Genomic DNA, 22,685 nt, shown 5'->3' with positions numbered 1-22,685 from the left:
ACCAAATCTGTCATTTGACATATCACAGATAACAAATTAAACAGACTCAACCTGCTCCTTCAGATTATGGTCAACAGTGCATTTTGAGGATGGCAAAAAGGTTAGACATTAAACTGGAATCTGAAATAGAGAGCTGAGATTTAAGCAATTTAAATAGGGTAATTAAAATATTTTTTTTAAGTTACATTGTTTCCTAAGGATCTTCAAACAGTATCAACACAAAATGCTCCATTGTTTAATATCATAAAATGATCATTCCATAAAGTAAAAGAATGAGACAGACTTTAAAATAGTAAAAACAGATGCAGTTTGAAATGCTTTAAAATCTATATAATACCACATTCTATCTTTATAAACTCTTGCAACAATCTTGCTGAGTGCATAAGCAGAGCTGAGGTGCCTAGAGCAAGCACTGACCTTTTAGATGGATTCAAATAAAACTGACAAAGAGCAGCATAAATCTTAAACCAGTTAAAGAACACAGTATATCCACTTTGAAGAAACAATGAAGGGTTTTACATTATGTCTTCCAAATAATGGAATGGGAAAGCTTGTGCTTGTTCAAGGTTTACTGGTAGGCCAATAAATATTGTATTTATTTTAGTAAGCTCTCATGTCAGAAAACATTAGGAATACATGTTTTCATAGTTTTATCTTGCACTGCATAAGGTGATTACATAAATCTCTTCAACCATTTTATTTCTTTTCTTTAGTAGAACTGAGATTCACTAATAACTGTGATGCCTAAACACTAAGCTGACAAAAATTTACAACAGGAAAACAAGTTGAACTACAATAATAAACAAATATGTTTTGTACTTAAGGTATAAAATAGTATGCCAGCAGTGAAGCCATAAGAACAGGCACCACACTTCCAACCTGTCTTTGAAAAAATACAGGCAACAGAATCCATGAACTTCCCTGCAATGTCAGTAGCACAAAATAATCTCACACTTTACAGTAGTAAATGCACTCTAACTACTAAGTATTTCTTCACATGTATTTCTTTGTATCAAATGAGAGGCAGTTCATTATATAGTAGATATTCTCCGTCTTTGATAGAGAAGCATTCAGTTGCCTTCCATCAGACACATATTTTTCCAATTCTTTTCCTTATCTAGATATATCTGCTCACCAGAGACCTTTATAGGAGCTTTTATTTGTATCTGTATTTCATAAATAAGCAAATAGGAAATATACCACATTATATCTGTATTTTCCTTGACTAATATTTCGCCCATTAATCATCTTCATCACCTAATTCAGTAACTCCTCTCCATCTTTCTAACAAATTCAGTTTGAACTCCTTGTTCTAACAAAAGTCCAGTCCATTTCATTGATATCCTACACAAGAGTGAGACTCCGAATTTAAGTAATTGAGAATCATGCATACTGACTGTAACTTCAGACAATGCAGAAGATCCTCTAAATTCCTCTTAGGACACATGGCACTATTGATACCAAAACCACATTAATTGCTTATCCATGGTTTTCAGCTTGCATTCAATGAACTATAAAAGAATTGTGTTGTCCCTATAAACCTCACAACCAAGACCACTAGTTCAAAAGTGTGTAAAGGTGCTTTGGAGGATTTATTCCCCTCCCAAATGTTTATTCCTTTTCAGATGCCAGCTGAAGAATGAAATTGGTCTGATTTTAAGCCTAAAAGACTAAGAGCTTATGGAATAAAAGGTCATGCCTTATCATTTAGCAGGAGCTGGAGGCTAATTGTGAAGTTTATTAACAATGAAAACAATGGGGTTCTCAGAAACTTATTACCATGGAGGAAACTGATGTTATTTTTCTGAAGCTTGGATTCCACTGTGTTTTGTTCCACAACATGCAATTTAACTACTCCACTTTTAAAAATGGGAAATGACTGTATTGTTTTAAAGATCTGCTCACACTAAAATAAGAGTAATTTTAAGACCTCCCCTAGGGATTCAAGTCTATACATTTAGCAATTGAAGGAGAAAAACAGCATAACTGCCAGCTTGAGGAGAGAGATGATGAGGCATGCTTTCTCTGTAGTGTTTCCCACATTACAGATACAGTCAATGAAACTAGGTGTAATTCTGAAAACACTTTCCTCGACAGGGCTTAGGCAGATACTCATCTAAGTAAGAGTAAGCAGCTTTATGTTCCAGAGATCAATCCTATTCTAGATGCATGCTGATTTGTCTTCTGATCAAGATATTTTTGTGTCAATAACCATTTTTCCCAAACCAAAAAGGTAACATTTGTTTTCATTTTTTTATACTAGATATTTAATAGTTAACTAAATATAAACATACTTATTATTCAAGTACATACAAAAGCTAATGGATGACATTAGGAGATAAATTTGCAGAACAATACAGCTCAAACGGTGCAATATTGTTTGGTTTAGGAAAGCAAATATATATATGTATACACACTAGATGCATATATAGACACTTGTGAAAGACCATCTATAGTCACTCCCAGTAACACACAAAGGAGCTATATTTGAGCCACACAAAATTTTATTACTATAGTGAGGAGCCTAGTAGGAGGAAGAAGGTAGTTTGTTGCTCTATCACTTTTTAGTAACAATTAGCCTCTATGTGTTTGATTCAGTCTTATATTTGGAATGCTCTTTTTGTAACTGCTATTCCATTCAATTCCATTCATTGATGGACATCTTCCCCTACTAGTGTACAGAAATAGTTGAAAATAGCAGCAAAACTCAACATTGATGACATAGTCTTTCATTAATATACTTGATGAAGTTACTGTTTTGTACCCATAGTTCAGCTCTAAAAGAGGGAGCTAAGAGTGTAGTCCTTAGTTTTTGTCAGAAACAAAGTCTCACAAAAATGCTACTGATAATCAATGAACTTTGAAAATTAATGTTAAGATCTTCTTTTATATTTGAGTAAGTGATTCCTAAATTTCATCATGATTTCTTAACCTATGAGTTATAAACATTTCTCATGGAGCTTTAGCATAAAACTCTCATCAATACAAAGTGCAAGCGTGCCCTCTCATGTACCCTACTCCATTATCTGCAACCTATTCTGCTGTGGCTATTACATGAAATACTGTATACATGAATACATTTCAGGATAGACAGCTGAATTCAGCTATCATTGGAAGCTTGAGGAATTCCTCCATTCAGTTCTTTGGCTAAAAGAAATTTTACGGAGAGACAACCAAATTACAAGGAACAGAAATGTTCATACAAACTTGTAAATTTCGGCATTGTGTTTTACTTTTAAAAGGAAACATTATTATTTAATGTCTTTGAGCTACAGTAGTATCTCTTAAGAACTGACCTGGCTCACATCACTGAAACAAACAAACCAAAAAATTCAACAAGACTGAACAGATTTTACTTATCAATCAGGAAAGTGGATTAAACAAGACAGAACAAGAGGAAATAAATAGTCTCCATATTTTATAATGTTCAATGGGTATTATCTGTATTTTATTTAAAGAGAAGAAAGAATGAAAAGTAAATCTGTTTTCGAACCATCCTAAGCAATTTTTTCCAGTGACAATTCATTCAACTGTATGTACACTACTTCTTTCCTGAAGCCTACTTTGCATATTTATTCTTATTGTCATACAAAATCTTTGTTGCATTTTCACAATTTACTCTGAAGTACAACTGCTGTATGCACTTGTGCTGACATGCAGAGTTTTACAGCACAATACATACTTGCTGTTGCCAAGTCCTTTGCCTCAAATTTCCCATGCTTTTAGCCTTTGCTGTTCCCAGCAAAAAGAAAATTGAATTTTCAGCACTATCCAAACAATGTGAACACAGCAATGGCTGTTCTGGGGCAAATGTGAAGTTCATTTAGGCCAGGACCATGTCACTAGCAGTGGTCAAAGGCAGAGACCTAGGAAAAAGCCCCATATTAGGACAACTCTCAAATAATACAGCAATCCCCTGGAACACTCTTCTGGCTCCCAGCAATGTGTGGCTCAGACTTAAATGTGAAAAGACTGGAAGCACTGGTATATGATAACACTCTTTTGTTTTCAGCAGGGCTGGAAAGAAGAGCAGAAGATACTTCAAAAAGGAGAAATATGTGCCCTCATCACACGTACATGCCACTTCATTCAATCCAACACTGTTTCTTGCTCCTGATATTGCCTTTACCCTCAAAATTTGCTGTTTTCCACATGGAAGAGGTGGCAAAAATGAAAGTGCTTCCCTTCTTTCCTCAGAAAACCTCCTCCTGACTGGAGCTGGCCTCCTGTTCATATTCCACTTGACTAAACCAATCTTTTTCTCTTCCCACACTAGCTCCATCTGCCGCCCGTCTCTCCAGGAGAGCCAGATGCCAGCAAAGCAGACTGCTGTGGGAGGAGAAAGTTCTGTCGCTGGAATTTCATCCCTATACTCTGCAGGGGGCCAGCCTGTGAAGCATAGGGAGGATACAGAGAGCAACTTCCTCTCTTCCACGCTCCTTCCCCTGCTCATCAGTAAAGAAGGCAGCTGAGGACATGAGCAGAAGGATAAAACACCAATGTGTGCTCTTAAATATGCAGTTTTAATATTCATATAGCAGAAGTCTCACAGTTGTACTCCAGACTCGAGCATGGTACACACCAGATAAACATGTGAGAAGACATGAGTCCTGCTCCAAAGACCTTACAATCCAACAGAAGCAGAGATGCACATTTGTCATAAGGATCAAATGAGTGACTAGAGCACAGATGACAGAGAAAAAAGACTCGGCTTTATAATCAGGAGAGATTTTAATGATTGAGTAAAAAGACAATACTTTCTGGAGAGATGGAAGTCAAAGAAAGAATCAAAGGATGAGTGCAGTTAAGCTGAGACAATTGCACAGGCAACTGCCTGTAGAGAAAGAAAGGGTAGGATGAAAACAGACTTAGAGAAAGAAAATGTGGGTTCTTTATACACTTGATGTGATCTTGCATGAAACAGAGGGAGAAGATATACAGGTAAGAACTTTAGATAAACAGTCTAGTAACAGAGGAGGATCTGCATGAGCAATCTTGTCAGAGAAAGGAGCAAGAATGTGTGTCACTGAGTGAGAACAAGAGCTGATATAAAATAAGCAAGTGTGCATATGTGTGAGACAGGGACGCAGACTTCATTTTTCTGGGAGGAAGAATCATGGGAACCCAGGAGACTAAAGAGACTATAAAACAAAAAAGGCTGGTCTGGGCGCAGCAGAAAGTTTTGAGTGGGGTTGGCAGGACAGAAGAAAGTGAAGGTACAGAGTGACCTAACAGAATACCAGAATTACGTATAAGAATCTGAAAGAACACATACAAATTACAGAGACATAGCAAGAAAAATCAATAAGTTGAATTGACAAGGAAAAGAAGGAAATAGACATATCACATTGCAGTAGAGTAAGGGGTCATAGCAGAACAAATGGAGTGACAGGATAGAGAAAAAGGAGGAAAGAACATATGCAAAGATGATAAAAGTCAGTAAAGAAACACTAGTTAAGTGAAAGCACTATGTAAAAACTCCTAATGGGAAAACTGGGTGTGTAGACAAGGGTGACTGGAAATGGGTGGTCACTGTAAGTGTAAACTCTTAGGGGTTCCCCCGTCTTGGTACACCCACATTTTAATCTTCATTTTCTCTCAGAAAAAAATGCTGTTTCCTTGTCCTCCACAGCCCCTAACTTCCGAGCTGTAGTTGCACCTTTATGCCATTTGTTTCACTATTTCTAGTGGCAACTATTTTTCTCATGTCTGCATGGGAAAAAGCTCTTATTTTTTTCAGATACTCTACCACAAACGTGCCAAAAATCTCAAGTTTCCTTCCTCCTGTCCCCATAACGCTCTTTCATTCATTCTTCTTCGAAAAAAACCCAACCCAAACCAAACCAAAAAAGGCAGAGAAAACTCAGCAATACGGTGGTATATTAAGTCCAAGACATTCAGCGAACCTTTCCTGAGCTGCATTTACATTCTGCGCCCCAGGTTTCTTCCGTGCCCGGGCGAGGGTTTCCCGTCTCCCGCGGGCTGCGCTCCAGCGCCCGGCATCGCGCTGCCGGGATAACGGGATCTCCGGCTGAAACGCATCCATCAGGCGGGGCAGCGCGGGGAGGGGAGCTAGCTACCGGCTGCTGGAAGGAAAGCCTGCACAGACGTATGCCCTGGCTGCTGGAAGACATGGCTGGCTGGCTATTTGATTTGATTTGAGGGACATAAAAAAAAGGGAAAGGAGGAAAGGGAGAGGGGGAAGCACACACGCTTGCACACGCATCCGGCTGATCTTACCTCCACATTGAAATACTGCTCCGCTTTGCACACTGTAGCACATAAAATCCAAATGAAGGTTTGCAAGAAAAACACCCTGGATTGAGAAACGAAATCCACCCGGCTTCCAGTGCTGGATGCGAGTACGATCATAGTGAAATGTGCTTCAGCGGGTGGAAGACCTCTCTTTCTCTCTCTTTGCCTTAAACAAATGCACAAAACAAACCAGCCTCCCCCGTGTCGGTGAAGAGCCCGTAGCGCAGGTTCACCCACAGCCGGGGAGGAGGAGGAAGAGAAGGAGGAGGAGGAGCAGACACTTCACAGCACAGGCGGCGGCGCGGCAGGGTCAGCTCTCGCTCATCCTCACCACCAGCCCCGTACAGAGGGAATGTGGCGTCCGAGTACAGTCGCTGCTCCTGCACGACTCCTCTCTCTGCCCAGCAGCAGCAGCCGCCTCCCCGTGTCCTCCCTCCGCTCCCGCCTCCTCCGCCTCCTCCACCTCTCCTCCTTCTCTCCTGCCTCCTCCCCTTCAGCCTCCGCCTCCTCCCGGGGAAGGCGGGCCTGCTCGGCTCGGCTCGGCTCTTTGCCGTGGCCCGGCGTGGCCCGGCCCGGCTCGGCTCGGCTCGGCTCGGCTCGCTGCCCTGCCCTGGCCTGGCTCGCCTCGCCCCCCGCCGCTCCCCTCCACTCCAGAATGTTCAGCCGAAACCTTCATGGCCCCGCCCCGTAGGCGGCCTAGAGGCGACGGCCCCACCAGGCGGCCCCGGCGCGCCAGCGCCGCCCGGCCGCGCTCGGCGGGCCGCGGCCCGGAGCTTCGGTGGGCGGCTGCTGGGGACCGGCGGCCCGGGAGCAGCCCGCGGCCTTTCCCCTCGGTCCCGTCCCCAGGAGCCGAACGAGTGCCGAAGCCTCCCCGCCCTCTTCACGGGAGGCGCCTGGCGCGGAGCGAGCGCCCCGAGCCACCCGCGGTGCCCGTGCCCGGGAACGCTGCGCTCCCCTCCCCGCGGTGCTGCTTGGGTGATGAAATTCTGCTTAATGCGACCGAAAGCACGGCCTTGCACTTAAGGGAAATCAGCGTGTGAAATACTATAGCGCAGACTTAACTTCATGCTGGATATTATCATATCCAAAATGCCTTACGATTACGGCAGATGAACTACTCGTGCAGTGATTTAATAGTAAACGGGAATTTTTTATGCAGGCCCTTTGATATGTCATCCAGTATAAGGAAAGTGAGATGATTCATAAGCAGTGGACATGATATTGCAATAATGCATTTTGGGGGGGAAAAAGGGGAGGGGAAAAAAACCCTCCAAAATTCCCAAGTTTACTGACAAGAAAAAAAAAATAAAATTGGAATCTTATTTTTTCTGTTTGGTTATCAAAAGATATGCAAAGATCTTGGTCATTATATCGGACAAACAGGAAGAAGAAGACGTACCCGATGTGAAATTTCCATAATCTGATAGTTGAGCCCAATGGCTGAAATTAAAACACATGCAGACTACATGTACACAATTTTGACTGCACCTGGTAGCAGAATGTAGGACTGTATTAGGTTGTCCACCATTCCGTATATTAAGAGTAAGGCAGTTATGTGAAGAAGTCATGATCTACCTAATCAAAGTAATCCTGTTTAAGCAGAATTCCTTATGTGATACACTTTTTTCATATTAAGGCGTTTTCTGTTCTTCTGATCCTTAGTGATCTCAATGATGAAATTATGAAATACAGAGCTGTCAGCAAGCTAAATGGACCTGTTGGCACTTTGGTGACAAATATGGGAAGTCAAATTAAAGAAATGAATAATTAAGCACAAGTTGAAGAAATGTCTTGGAAGAAGCAGGAGAAAACGTGATACTGACGCATGCAAATTATATTTGGGAAGAAAAATTAAAAAGTAAAATCAAAAGGATACTGGTAAAATAACAGCACTTCAGAAAATAATCTGGGGGCTGTAATGTAAATATGAGTCAGCAATGTGTTACCATTAAAGAAAAAAGACAGCGTCACTGTGGAGTGTATTAATAGGTGTGCAGTACATCTGACAGGACAAATTAACTTTCTGCAAGGGGTTGATGAAGCCAACTATGTTTGGTCTCAAACTGAAGACAGTCCTGAGGAAAATTACCAAATAGTAGGACATGTAGAAAGTACAGACTGGTATAGAAGTTGGAAGAACACTTGTTTAAGAAGATAGAAGTAAATGATCTCTTTATGTGGTAAGTGTCGCTGTGAAAAGGACAAAAATATTTCATTCTTTCTGGGGAAAAAAAACCCCAATCATCTAAATTATTCATAAAGTTCAGATTCAATGTTGGACAAAACTTTCTAAAATGTTATGGTTTATGTACTGAAATATATATGTTTTTATATAGACTCGAACAATAATGTCCCAAATTTAGCATTTGGAACAAGATACCTACCTAGTGAAAGTGTGGAATCTCTTCCATATGTAGGTTTGATAGGCAAGATTATTCTAGTTAACCTCTCTAATGTTAGGGAAGTGGATTGTATTATGAAATCTAGTAAACTTTTTCACTTCTAGCAAAAGTAATTCGGTAATTTCTTTCCTTTTATTACTGTGAATTCATCACTGTAACTGCATGAAGGAAACACTAAGTTTATACTGTCCCTATTGTTTTTCCTCTTTCCCAAAGGGGCTGTGTGTGTGTGCCCTCAGCAAACACTAGCTCTACGTTTGCTGGTCTATTTTGTACAGTTTGCCATTAGTGCAACGTCCAGAAATGGAAACAGAAGTGAAAATAGGTAAGTTACTGTAATGGGAATTTCATTTGTCATCCCAGCCAGGACTGCTGTGGCAATTTATTTTGAAAGGTTCAGGGCCATAAATACAGCTATCTCTTTCCTTTACACTGTATCCACTGGAAGAAAGAAGAAGAAAAGCAATGATATGAAGAGAGTGGTGGACAACAAAGGCACATTAATATTTCTTAAGCATGTTTGAGGAAGAGAGGGAAAGATCACACAGGTAGAGAGAGATTGGTAAGGAAAGAGAGTAGCAATGTATGAATAGGAGCACCAAGGGAGAGACAAGGCATATGAAGGACAGAGAAGATATTTGAAGTGAAAGATGTCATTCAGGAGTGCTTGTTTGAGTGAAGAAATGCCAGCAATGGTGGGGAAAAGGCTTTGAATATTTATGAGTAAGCTGCGGGCAGAAACATACAAGAGAACGGTCAGAGCCTCATGAGACATCTAAAAAGGAGAAAGAAAATAGAAAAGAATTTAAATCTTCATACAGAGCGCTGTTTGTACTTATGTGTGTATGGGATTATGATTGAGATTAAAGAAAAGACAAAAAAAGCAACAAAGATGAAAGGGCAAGTAAACAAGTAAAGAAGGAAGAAAGCAGAATAATGAAACAGGAAAGAAATGAGAAGTGTTTGTTGAAGTGCTTGTGTGATTCAAGTCATGTAGTTTATAAGCATCTTACAGATCTTTATCAAATACCCTTATGATTTTTATATTCTTGCCTATGGCAGTGACCAGCAGTAATTAATAAGCAGTAAGCTAGTTTGTAGGGAAGCAAAATTTAAAAAGGGAAAGTTTTAGTTCTAAAACTTTTAGCCTTTTATAAAGGCAGGAAGAGATCTGTCTCTCTACTGTGTTACCAATCAGCTCATATACCATAAGAGTTTTTTAGACTCTAGCTTGTATCTTTTATGGATGACTGTAGTCACAGGTTTGCAATGGATAAATACCAGAATCTGACAGAGACATGATATATTCTTATGTCCAGCTTCGAACACAAGGCAAAAATTTTTCCTTGTTCTGTTTACCAATTATGAATAGAAATTCATATAATAAATAATAATAAAAAAAGAAAATACTGCATGTTGTCCTTTCTGTGGTTTGTGTTGCTTAGCTGCAGATAGTACCAGCTGGAACTTTTAAAACAGAGAGCTTTGTTACAAGATGTAACAAACTGCAAAGAGTGAAGGTAGATATCACATATTTTAGACTGTTATATTTAGTTGTGGCTTGCAAAAGATTTTTTAAACACCTTGCCTTTTATTCATGGTATGAGAATTTCATAGATGTGTCCATATGAATTCTGTTTGGCTGTTTGAAAGGTCCTACAGGATGTGAAGGCAATGAGCAAATTTAACAGCATAGGAGGGATTATTACATTGAATGTATATTCCTGTCAGGATCACTTTCATATTGCCTGTGTTCAGGTATCCGTTTACCCAAGGTTCACTGTAGGCATAAGGTTATCCTGTCAGGAAGTAGAACTGACTTACACTGTCAGTGCACTTTACTATGTTTTCTTGCAGCTCCATCAATGGCTTTATAAAGAACCTAAGTAAAGGTAACAACAAATGACAGTGTAAAACCTCACAACCTCCCCCTGTGTTCTCAGAGGTGTATCCATGTCCTCAGTGGCCACACTAGGTGCCAATATTCAAATCTGAGCACTTATTGCTTTGATCACAGCATCCCAAAAAAACTCACTTCCTCTCAAACCACAACAAGAAGTCAAGTCCTTCCTTGTTTACTCTGTGAAACTGTTCACATGAAACTTTATTTTCTTTGCTTTATGACAGTTTTCATGCTTCTTTTTTCTCTCCCACTCTTGATGCCTTGTCTCCATGCTTTCTAATATTTTGCTTTCTTGCAGAGCAAGAAAGGTCTATTCAAGCATCAAGTCTATCAAAAACTACTCAAAATGTTTACAGCCAAAAGCTTACAAGCAGTCCATCTTTCTTTTTGACTGTGCTGGTGATTATTCACTGATTATACAGTAGGGTCTGAATGGCAGTCCAGTGATTGTTGTAAGATTTTAACAATCTCATTGATTTTTACAAGGTTTCCTGTGTTTAAGATTGATATTGGTATTAGGTGAGAGAAGAGCACAGCACATGACACAGAAAAAATGACACAGAGCAGTGTCAGGTGAGTCTGGCAGATTTGAGGAGGAAGATGTGAGGGATTCTGAGAGAATACACAAGCATAGCTAAATGGCTTGAAAACTAACCAGATCCTCCGAGAGATATTGAAGGGTTTGGTCAAGAAAGACACAAACAAGTGTCTGTCATAAATATTATATTTCAGAGGTGTTTAAAGGTCTAGTTGGTCTAGATGGCTGCTACAATGTAAATACAAAGGCCTCCATAGCTGGATATCAGTTTGAATTTTAAATGGAAGATAAATATTCCAGGTCTTGTGTTGCTCAAACCCAACTGGAAATTCCACAGCAAGATGGCTTAAAATAGGCAATTTTTAAATTACTCCATTAATTAACATCCTCATGTCAACTATACTTAGAACCTGTGTCATTTGTTTCATTGTCCATAAAAATGAATTTTATATATTTTTTCTTTTCAGCTTTCAACATACTTAATACATATTTTCCCGTATGCTTACAGCACAAATGAATGTTGGAAGTGTTATGTGGGGAAAGATAAGTCTTGGCAATTGGAATTTTGAGAGAAATAGCATTGTGTTTGGCAGAAGTAAACCTAAGACTGGAATTTCACAGATGGATGGGATGTATCTGGCAAAAGAGTATCAGTAAAATAGATGGAAATGTTAATATTTAAATATTGTTGGTGAGTGTTGGAGTTCTGGTGAGTGTTTCAGAGTTAATAACCAGTGTCACTAATGAAATCACTGTACCTCTTAAAGCTATTTTTCTTCAGTCTTGGGAAAGAAAATAATTATTATGCTTGACATACACATTCAGGAATATCTTTACTGTGACAGCATAATTTCTTTAATTACTTACTTCTGCATGAATTATAGTTTAGGTTCTAAAAAGCAGTTCTACAGCTTTAGTAGCCCAAGAACTGGAGGAACTTCCGTCAAAACCATCAGACACATATGACTTCTTAAGATCATTTTACTTTATACCATGTACATATGAACTTTTGTTTAAGAAGAGTTGAGAAGAGAGCTTTAAAAAACCTACATATTTCTTGTGAAGGGAAAGTAGTGCTAACAAAAGCAAATGTGTTCTAAAAGGACATACTTGAAAATACATCTGGAGAGGCCAGCCATCAAGAAAGAGGAGGTTTCTTAAGGTTAAGCTTATTTGTAGCATTGTGTCGTTTATATGGGTTTTATTGTAAAGTTGGTTATTTTTTGTAAGTTAAGATTTGGTTTGACCCTCAGTTCCCCCCATGTTCTCCCTCATAATGGTTTGTCCCTCCCGCCAGTTACCTGTCTATCATTGTAACCAACCCCTTTCATTTCAAGAACTTTCTATGTCAATTTTCCCTTACCTAACATATGATTTGTCCCCTGAGCCTTTTCCCTCCCCTGGGCCATTCCTATTGGCTCAGTTGTGTCCCTCGCTCCTCCCCTGGGCTTTGTTCATTGGTCCCTCATGGCTCCTCATGTCACAACCTTCCCCTTTATCAGTGCCTCCCCAACGGTTTTTCCCTGACACCGTTACTGGCCCTGCCTGGGCCAATGAAGCACCTTGGCATCCATAGGCGTGTCCACTCCTCCCTTCCTTCGCCTCAGTGCTTCGCAGTCCTGCTCTCGCCTGCGTCACCACGCTGCAGACAGAGCCACTACTCAGGGGTTCTTGCAGAGGACCTGGGACTGGCGGGATTCGTGGTCTCCACCGGGCACTCTGGGAGCGTCTAGCCAGCACCCGTCAGCTCCAGTGGCTGCGGGACGAGACTGCAGTTATTTTTACTTAACTCTGCAATACAGATACACCCAAAGTGACAGATTCATATCCGATAGAAACAGTTATTCAAGTGAAAGAGGAAAAATCACACACAGAGAGTTCAGTTATCTCTATTCCTCCAACTACAATCTGTTTTCCACTTTTATTGACAACCTTCCATGTTAGGATTATCTTAGCATGTTTTTGCTATAATTGACTAACTGTTTGTCATTTGGGAAGTAATTGTACGGTCATAGAGGACTATAAAATAGTGCACAGTCTCATAAGACTAGCATAAAGGTTCCATTTGCAATTTCAGCTTTTTATCTTGAATGCTAGTGGCCTAGTAAGAAACATTAAATTCAGAAATGCAGCTTTTAAGTGCAAGAATGTTAGAAGGTGGGTGAATATTTATAGTCAGAATAATCCCAAGGTGAAAAATTCGGGAAAATGAAGTAAAGAAAAGATTCAGAAAATTAATTCTTCAGAATAGTAGGGCAAAAATATTTACCAGGATGTTGCTGTCTGAAAATGCATTGCACACTCACAGAATCTCGTTGCACTGTATAGATGATTTTACATATCTTTGGGGAATGTAAATTTGGACCTGACTCAGTTTTCCTGTTCCCTGGCTCCTCTGACTAAAGAATGTTCAGTTCCTCTGTTTTTAACACAGTGTACTTCTTAATTAGAGCACCGTGAACATTCTCTTCTTCCTCTTACAGGTAGTTTTTCATTTATATTCTAGAAGGAGAGGAGAGGAAATTATTTTAACATAATTAAGCTGAAACCAAATTTTACCTTGTTAACTTTTTTCATCAGTCAAACTTCATGGCCACCTTGGCTGTTCCTGTCTATTCCAGTGGCAATCAGACATAGCAACAAAAATTTAAATAGCATAAAATATGTGGGAAAGGATGAAGGTGCTGGTGTAGATTGTTAAGAAGAAAAGGATAGATATCTGATGATGCACTACAATATTACTCTAGCATTTTGGTGGGGATGACCTCATGTAAAGAGTCACATTTCAAACCTATCTGTACATATGCTGGTATGGTAGGTATGTGTAGAGCTATTAAAATAGAGTTAAATTCATTATGTTTCTAGTGCACACTGGTAAAGGAAACAAGATGGGAGGATCAGAGGGCTGTAACTAGATGATCTTTAAGGTCCCTTCCAATCTAGGCCAGTCTATGATCCTATGATTCTATAAAAAGGTGAGACACAGCTGATGGTTATTAGCTTTGAAAAGTCTGTGTATACGTGACTCCCGGTGGCAGTGACACTGGCAAGAAAGTGTCCAGTGTCCAAATAAGCAATCCAGTTTTAAATCTGTATTCTGTAAAGAGCATATATAAAGTAGTTAGGTTATGCTGTAGACTTTTATCAACACTTACTTGTTCAGTTTAGTGTGACCTCTATAACTGAGGCACAGCAAAGTCACACAAAATTTACTGAAGATTTTTGTAACACACCACCTACCTGCACCCTTTCCAGCCCAATTCTGCTCTGTACAAAGTGTAAATACAAATATGATCCTGGTCCTTATGATGCTTTGTACTATCTTTCTCCAAGAAAGATATTATTTCTTGGAGATAGATAGTACAAAGTTATTATGTTTTTAATGTATATATCTTCTAATCTTCCTTAATCTAAGACATGCAGCGCTTTTTATCTTTCCTCTGCCTGGATTTTTCTGGTCTTCTCAATTTTATTTTCCTCTAACTTCTGCATTGCAAGATACTTCATAAAAGCACAAGAATTGTATTTCTGTATCATTAAGGAGTCTTCCAGTAGAAATCCTATGCATATGTTCTTACTCATGCATAACTGAAGAAGAGGCAGAATTATGCTTAGACCTTTAGTTTGAGAGACACTTCCAAAGAGCACTCATACTTTCAGATTGAGATTCCAAAGGAACCTATGGGATTAGAACACTTATTTCTCATTAATTTTTTTTTTGGAACTGGTAAAACTGATTGGCATTTTGGAAAACACTAGGCTTACACATTATCTATTTCATTGTCCTGTGTTGGAAAGCATGAAATAAAAATGAAAGAAATTACAAACAGAAGAATTAGAAAGAGACTTACTAATATATATAGTTTTTAAAAGTGCATTTGCTGTTTACTTAGTTGCTAAGTCATCACCTGAGATTTACCCAAGATTTACATTAATTGATTGATATTACAATTGTCCAGCTTAATAACTTCTCTGAAAACCTTTCTTAATCTTAATATTTCTACTGTTGTTGTGTTCAGTCATTCATGTAGTCAGGATGAATAGAATTTCTGAAGGACAGGGATGACAAAACACCATCCTTAGAAATACATGGGTTTTTCATTATAACACATGTTAAGGTTGGTATTCTATGAGAGACTGTCAATGTGTGTGTGCACACACGTGTGTAAGTGTGTGGGTGGGTGGGGGAGGGAGGGAGGGAGCGGACAGAAGGCAGGGTTCCAGATTGTCTTAAGAAACACAATGTCTATTTCTTCATTACCAGAGGTACCCAGTGAGCTTCCAGAATGTAGAGTGAGAGGTGGAGTTCTGAGACAGAAACTTCTTGCTTTTCCCAAACCCATAGATGCACTTAACTTCAAACATATATGTTTAGTATTGAAAAGAACAAGCGTGAAATGTATGCATTGAATCCTAGTGCGAACATATATATCTAAATGTGGATTGAAACATTGGAGCTTAGATTAAAATAGAAGTAAAAGTTTTCTCCTTTGTTCTTTGAGAAAGTTCTGTTTCACTGGCTCTATCTTGTCTGGAGCTCAAGTCTGTAAGATTAGCATATTTTGTTAAACAAATAAGAGAGCTAGTCTATTTTTTAATTATCATTACAACTTGAAGACTAGACCTCATAAAAGAATTTAGTTAGGATTTTTCTAATTTTTTGTGCTTCATTTATTTAACCAAAGTGATGTTAACATACATAGAGTTGTAGTCTGTAGGTATCTAAGTACAAGACTGATGGAGAGAAATTTTACAAGGACTTGTAGTGATAGGACAAGGTAGAATGGTTTTGAATTGAAAGAGAGTAGGTTTTGATTAAGTATTCGGAAGAAATTATTTATTGTGATGCTGGTGAGGCACAAAAGCAGGTTGTTCAGGGAAATTATGAATGCACTATGCCTAGAAATGTTCAAGGCCGTGTTAGATGGGGCTCTGAACAGCCTGGTCTAGTGGAAGCTGTCCCTGTCCATGGCAGGGAGGGTTGGAACTGGATGATCTTTAAGGTCCCTTCCAAGACAAATCCTTCTATGTCTATATGAACTCTAATTTGTAATTGTTTTTTTGTACAAATTGTACAAATTTGTAATTTGTAATTTTTTTTTTCCCGATTTAATGTAATTCTGAGCAAAGCTTATAATTGAAAAACTAAAATTTGAGGGTTAAAAAATCTAAATATCTGCAAAGCACATAAATGATCAATAGTCTAAAGAAAATAGCTGGTTTTATATTTAGATGAGGAATTCAAATACATCTATAAGTATGTGATCATACAGAAAATTCTTGGGGACCATAAATAATAATCAGATGACTTAGGAGGCTACACAGACTCATACAAGACTTGGAAATTTCCAGTAAGTGTACTGCAAGTAACCTATGAATTAAAAATAATTTGATTAAAAATTCCACTCCAAAAGAAGTGTAAAGCAGACAGAGTCACTTCCACCATTCAGCTTCATGTGCTGTAGAGTGATTTAATTGTTTTCAATGGAACTAACTTTTACTACCAAAGGACTTGTTTCAGGAAATTTGTATGTGACTTAAATAATCTCTTGTAGCACAGTACAAGAGATTAAATTAAATACTTTGTTAATGCATCAGAGATCAGCTTAGTATCTATGTGATAAGAGAAGCAATATTAATGCTGAAAAATAAGTTTGTTTATTTTTTATTATATGAATATCAGGTTAGTGCAAAGTCTGTAGAACTTAGGTCTTCAGTCTAACAAAATTACCTCAGTATTCAAAAGTGGTGTGTATTAAGGGAACTGTTTCATTATGGTACTTTACAAACACTTAAAATATTTAAGCCTTTTTTCTAATCTTGCTTTACAGTTCCTTGGATTTTTATTAACTTTTTTAAATGACAATGATATAGGTAGCATGATTTGCTGACATGTATCACGTGCACAGAACTTCTTAAATTTAAAGTATTATTACTGAATACTTAGTTTTCCAGCCCTTTGGAAAATTTCAAATAACTGGACAGTACTCATACAATGGCATTGGCATCATGGTATTGAACTGGCACTGTGGAGTTTGTAAGTATTCTGGAGATCAGCTATGTCAGAGAAAAGATTCCAAATCTGATTAAATGTAATGGTGGTAAATACAAGTCCCGTGATTGGCAAAGATGTTATCTGGGCAGTTACAAAAGGAGGAGGAGCAACACAAGAAAGACTACAGAAAAGTAAGGCATAGTCTGAATTAAGGTTTATAATAGCTTGCCAAGAAAGGTAAATGTTGTTCTGGGAATGGCTCATGGAAAACTAACAGCTATGAGTGATATTTTTTCCTTCCTTCCTCAGTCTTGGCAAGGCTTCATCTAGAAATTAGGTTTGGGCACCATTCTCTAAGAGAAAACAAACAGAAAAGAGCAACAAAGTGATCAGAGATTTAAAAACAGATGAGAAAAGCTTTTATCTTGAACTGGAAATTGGATTTGTATAGCCTAGAAAGAAAGACGGTGCAGAGGACATGGTAATCACTTCCATGAAAATGTACAACTATCATGAAAAGAACACAATTATTCCTCATCACTGTGGGATAAATTTGACTTAATTTAAACCCACAATAGCTAGGTTAGACATACTTTTTGTCTTGCTATAATAATATGTAAATGTTGGAAGAGGCTACTTTAAAAAGGTCATGAAACTTCAAACTTAAAAATGTTTCAATCTACTTCTCCCTGAAAGCAAAGTAGATTGACCAAATGACTGGCCCACTAATTATCTTTTTGATGAATTACAGGTAAGTAATGCAATCAACCTTAGAAAAAAAGCAAATTAATATTTAATCAGGGTTTAATTTTGTATAAAGTTTTTAATAGTTCCAGCCCTTGAGAAGGAATACAGAACAAAGAAATATTAGCATTTCTGCAGTACATAGATCATAGATTTGGTTAAAGTTTCTTTTTTTTTTTTTTTTTTTTAGTTTGTCAGGAAAGATCATCACATGATGTGAAGTTTTGTAGGCATTAGTGTGCTGACTAATGGGACTACTCTTCGAAGCACTAGAATACTCTCATTTCATCTTTGCAGACAGATGATATATTATTCCCTAGCTCCTGGAATTAAAACCTTTTCATTTAATGATTAAAAATGTACTTGCTTGGAATGACATGAGCTTGCCGTTCTGAGAATATGATGACAATAATACAATTGTGATGTAATTACAGCATGTACAGCTTTGGGAAGTGATCTCATTTTCTGAAAGCCATGAGTCCTCCTAACAGTTACCAGTACAGTCTATAAACTTACAGTTGGGAAAAGGGCATCACAGTCTTTCACCTTTCTGTTGTTGCCTCTGCCTCTTCTCCCATTTTTGGGGAGACATTTTGGTTTTTTATGGTGAATGGAAGAAGCAATCTCTTCCCTGTTCAAAGGGGTTGGTTTGGTTTGTGACATCCATCTGAAGGCCACTTCCATATTGCTCCATATTGCTCCATAATAAGGAAAGGGAAGAGCAAAAAAACACAAACAAACAAAAGAACAACCAAAAAACCCCCACCAAACCAAAGAAACAAAACCACCAAAGAAAACCAAAAACCAACCAACAACAACAACCCCAAACCAAAGCAAAAAAACCCAAAAACAAAACCATCAACAAGGAAAAAGATAATGACTGATAAAAAATGATGAGTCAATCTGAATGGGAGAATATCCTTTTTAGATGTAGGCCAGAGATTGATTTGATATGGTAAAGATGAAGTATCAGTGCCACTAAGAGAAAGCAGGAAAAATGATACTGTCTGAGAACATCATGATTGGAACTATGGAACAAAGAAATAGTGAAGTAATAGGATGAGATCAAGAAGTGGAACTATGAGACTTATTACTGCCTGACTGAATTGGGAGAAAATATCCTTCGTCTGGAAATTGCTTGGTATATGTTAAAACAGCATGAGCAAAATTTTTGTGCAGTACAGAAAGCAGTTTTTTATTCCTTGCAAGAGAAATCAGCAAATCCTGCATCCACTGAAATTCAAAGGGGCATGTGTCATATAATTACAACCCAGAGATGTGAGTTCCCCCAGTTTATTGAATATTTGCCTATAGATTTATTTATGATAAAACTAGTCCTAGATTCTCATTCACAAATATTGCTGTAAATCTGGATCCTGTCAATTTTATTTATAGAGTCAATCCTATAATTTTATAGAATGTTATTAAATTCTTGACAAACCAAGCACAATTCAAACTCAGAATAACCAGAGATTCCTTAATATGAGGAATCCACTCTAGTGGCATTTTTTTTACCTAGCCTAAGGATGGATCACAGTTATGACCAAATGGCTGCTTGCTTTCATCAGCTGAATTAGAGTTTCTTTGTAGTTGATCTGACCCCAGGAATAGTTCAGGGGTGGAATTGGTGCTTGACTGATACACATCTCAACATGTTCACCTTAGAAGCTGTGTATATGATGACTTATATCTGTGTGGTGATACCTGTACTGGCAAGCACTTAAACTGATCAATTTTTTATCATGGAAGAGGCAAAGCACCTGCTTGCCAAATTTTCTTGCATTCTTCTCTGAGGCCATTTAAGATATCTGCCCACATTTTCACCAGCAGGTCAATGTTGTGCACTTCCCCTACCCTCAGAGGGAAAACTCCTAGGTAGGCATCAAAGAGTCAAAGTAAGATTTGTCTTTGTCTAATTTTCATTTTCAGCTGTGGATGTCTCTTCTTTCACAGTGATTTTGCTGTCATTTTTTTTTCCTAAATCAACAGTTGTTGAGAGAATATACTTGGTAAATTATGCAAACTGAAGCCAAATTTTAAGTTTCAGATACAATCTATCAGTTAAAGCTCTGAAAAGGGATTATAAGTGACTGGGTTTTATGAATATATTAGAGTTCTTTATGACAGGAGCAGAATAATACCAGATTAAAAAATATTCAGAATTGTCAAAGAAATACATTGTAGAAAAATTTATCCCTAATTCTTCATGAGTGATATATAGAAGTCCTCTCTGCCCTTAAAACTCAGAAGCATTAAACATGTTTCACAAAACTCAAGCAAGCATAAATTTGTGCCTAATTTGCTGATACTGGATGTAGACTTGTTAGGGAAAAATTCTTGTTTTATGTATCTGTTTTCCAGAGAGCAACAAAAGCCCTTGTTTAAAGGGCTCTGGTGTAGTCCAGAAGAGAATGGTTCACTGGTCTGTTGAAGAGCTGAGCACAGGCAGGGTAGTTCTCTCTCTGACAAAAGAACAACACTCCTGCAGGGAGGCAGGGCCATGAGAGGAACAGCATCCATCAGCAGTCCCGTATAAGATGAGATCATGGGTCAAGTCTGGGGAGATCACTGGGATTCCTTCAGGAGTGACAGGGACAAGGCTGGATACAAGGCTGCTACAGCATATGTTCCAGGTCTATGCAGTTCCCTTGGACCAGAACAGCAGGAGGCAGGTGTGGGCTCAGGGACACCTTCACAGCAGGGCAGGGCTGTGTGTCCTGGCATGAGCTTCCTGAAACCTCCAAGCCCATAAGAAGAGTGGCTGGGTGAAGATCCAGGTGAGCCTGCTTAGGGTAGCTAAAGCCTGTTAATGTACTCCGGGCCCTTGTGTAAATCCGGAGTAATCCAATTCACTTCAAAGCATAAGCAATGGAATTTGCAGTAATCAGTCTCTCTCAGTCAAATTTTCAAGCCTGCTATGTGCTAAGAAATGGTTTTGAAAAATTATGCATCATTTAATAAATATTTATGTAGCTCCTTATTGTGTGAAATAAGTATTATTGATGGACTCCAAATATTAAAACAACTCCCACCGGATATTTAAAAATTATTAAATTACCAAATTATATTAACGTTAGAAATGCTGCAACATGGAAATTTGTGATATTTGTGAAGCCATATTTTACTCCCATTAATACTCAGTATTTCATAAAAAATTCAGACATATTTTATACTGATTCTTGTTCTAAGTTAAAACATCCAAATTGCAATTCATTTCATATATAAAGGCCACATTTAGACACATGTGAAGGGATCTAGCTATGCTATCTAGATTGATGCTCAGTACAGTTTGCAATGGCCAGTCAGGTTCCTTAAACAATGTTTTTAGACCTCCCTATGTGGTTTCTTTCTAAAATCCATCTACATCTTTATTCACCTTAGCTGTCTTTATTAGACCAGTACCTTCAATTTTAATCTTTATAAAGTAATTTAAAAACTCCTATATTTTATGCATGGCCTGATAATTTTTTGATATTCTTCTGACACCATTTTCTTTTGTTTCATTTCTGTGCTGCTTACCCTTTACTATTTTCTCTGATTGAACATTTTTCAAGGCTTGCTCTCTGTCCCCAAAACAGTTTTACATGCTACTAATTTCAGAAATTGAACCAAGCATTGAAGCTACAATAGAATATGAATAATGCCTTAGAGTTATTGGGACTGAATAATGCGTACTGAGGAGCTGACACCATAGAACTGTAGAATGTTTTGGGTTAAAAGGTACCTTAAAGATCATCCAGTTCCAACCCTCCCATACCCCATCACAGACAGGGGCACTTTAGTTATACCAGATTGCTCAGAGTCCCGTCCAGCCTGGCCTGGAACACCTCTAGGGATGGGGCATCTACAGCTGCTCTGGGCAACCTGTTCCAGTGCCTCACCACCCCCACAGTAAAGATTTTTTTTTTCCTAATATCTAACCTAAACCTACCATTTTTTAATTTGAAGCCATTTCCCCTTGTCTTGTCACTACATGCCTGATGTATTTTTTGAGCCTTAGGCAGTCATGCCATTCTTGACTGGTTGATGCCACTGCCAGATAGATATTTGAAGCTTTATTGCAACAGACTTTTTTCATTGTTTGTTGTAATACAATAAGTTTTCTGTCTTCCAATATAATTTGCATTTCATAATCCCCAGCAAATACCTTTTGAAAAGTAATTAATGGGATATTTTTCAATCAAAGTTATTTTCTGGTTCAGACTCACTGTTCTATGTTACAGAGCATATGTTTCTGAAAACTTTTTCAGGTTAATTTATGCAATTGCAAATAAATAAGTCCACTAGAGGGCAATAACATTGTTAATGTAGCTGAAATAACAACATTTCATTTTTATTAAAAAAATTCAAGTGAATAAGGAAAAGCACAGGGAACCATTTAAGTGACTGGGTGTTTGACTGACTCCAGACTGGGAACACTACTCATTCAGCTTCTTCAGTTTTCATATCCCAGGCATACAAATGGTAAACAGATGTACTGGTCCTCAGATATTCCTTTTTTCCACGAGGAGAATGGGAAATGTCAGAAGGACAATTTTGTAAGCAGAGAATTTCAGGGACTCCATTTACCTAGTGTGATTCAATCTGAGATATTAAGACCTTTAGTCTTTATCCTCAACAATAATTTCATGTCCTACTAGTTAAAATGTACCTTACATACATAAAGAAGTTGGAAAAGTAAAATCATCAAATCCCTTTTTGATCTGCAAAGTGCCAGAAAAACTTACGAGTGTCTTGAAAAGCTATGCTTTAGAAGTTTACACTAAAGCTTAAAGTATGAGAAGAAAAACATAAATAAAAATCAGAGAAAAGGTAGAAGAGTAGCTAGGAGTCTCTTTCAAAAATGTT

General features: G+C 38.1%; 1 protein-coding gene across 1 annotated transcript in view; it reads right to left on the bottom strand.

Annotated features, from left to right (window-relative positions):
- MMP16 (matrix metallopeptidase 16) overlaps nt 1-6,626 on the bottom strand; it is a 176,474-nt gene extending 169,848 nt beyond the window's left edge. Inside the window, exon 1 of the mRNA XM_036402619.2 lies at nt 6,241-6,626. Within this exon, the coding sequence (XP_036258512.1) occupies nt 6,241-6,372 (132 nt within the window). The 5' untranslated portion in view covers nt 6,373-6,626. The remainder of the gene's footprint in view (nt 1-6,240) is intronic.
- Between the last annotated feature and the right edge of the window lie 16,059 nt (nt 6,627-22,685).

This window comes from Molothrus ater, chromosome 1 (genome assembly GCF_012460135.2).
Source record: "Molothrus ater isolate BHLD 08-10-18 breed brown headed cowbird chromosome 1, BPBGC_Mater_1.1, whole genome shotgun sequence".
Classification (NCBI taxonomy): Eukaryota; Metazoa; Chordata; class Aves; order Passeriformes; family Icteridae; genus Molothrus; species Molothrus ater.
This window is presented reverse-complemented; position numbering and strand designations above follow the sequence as displayed.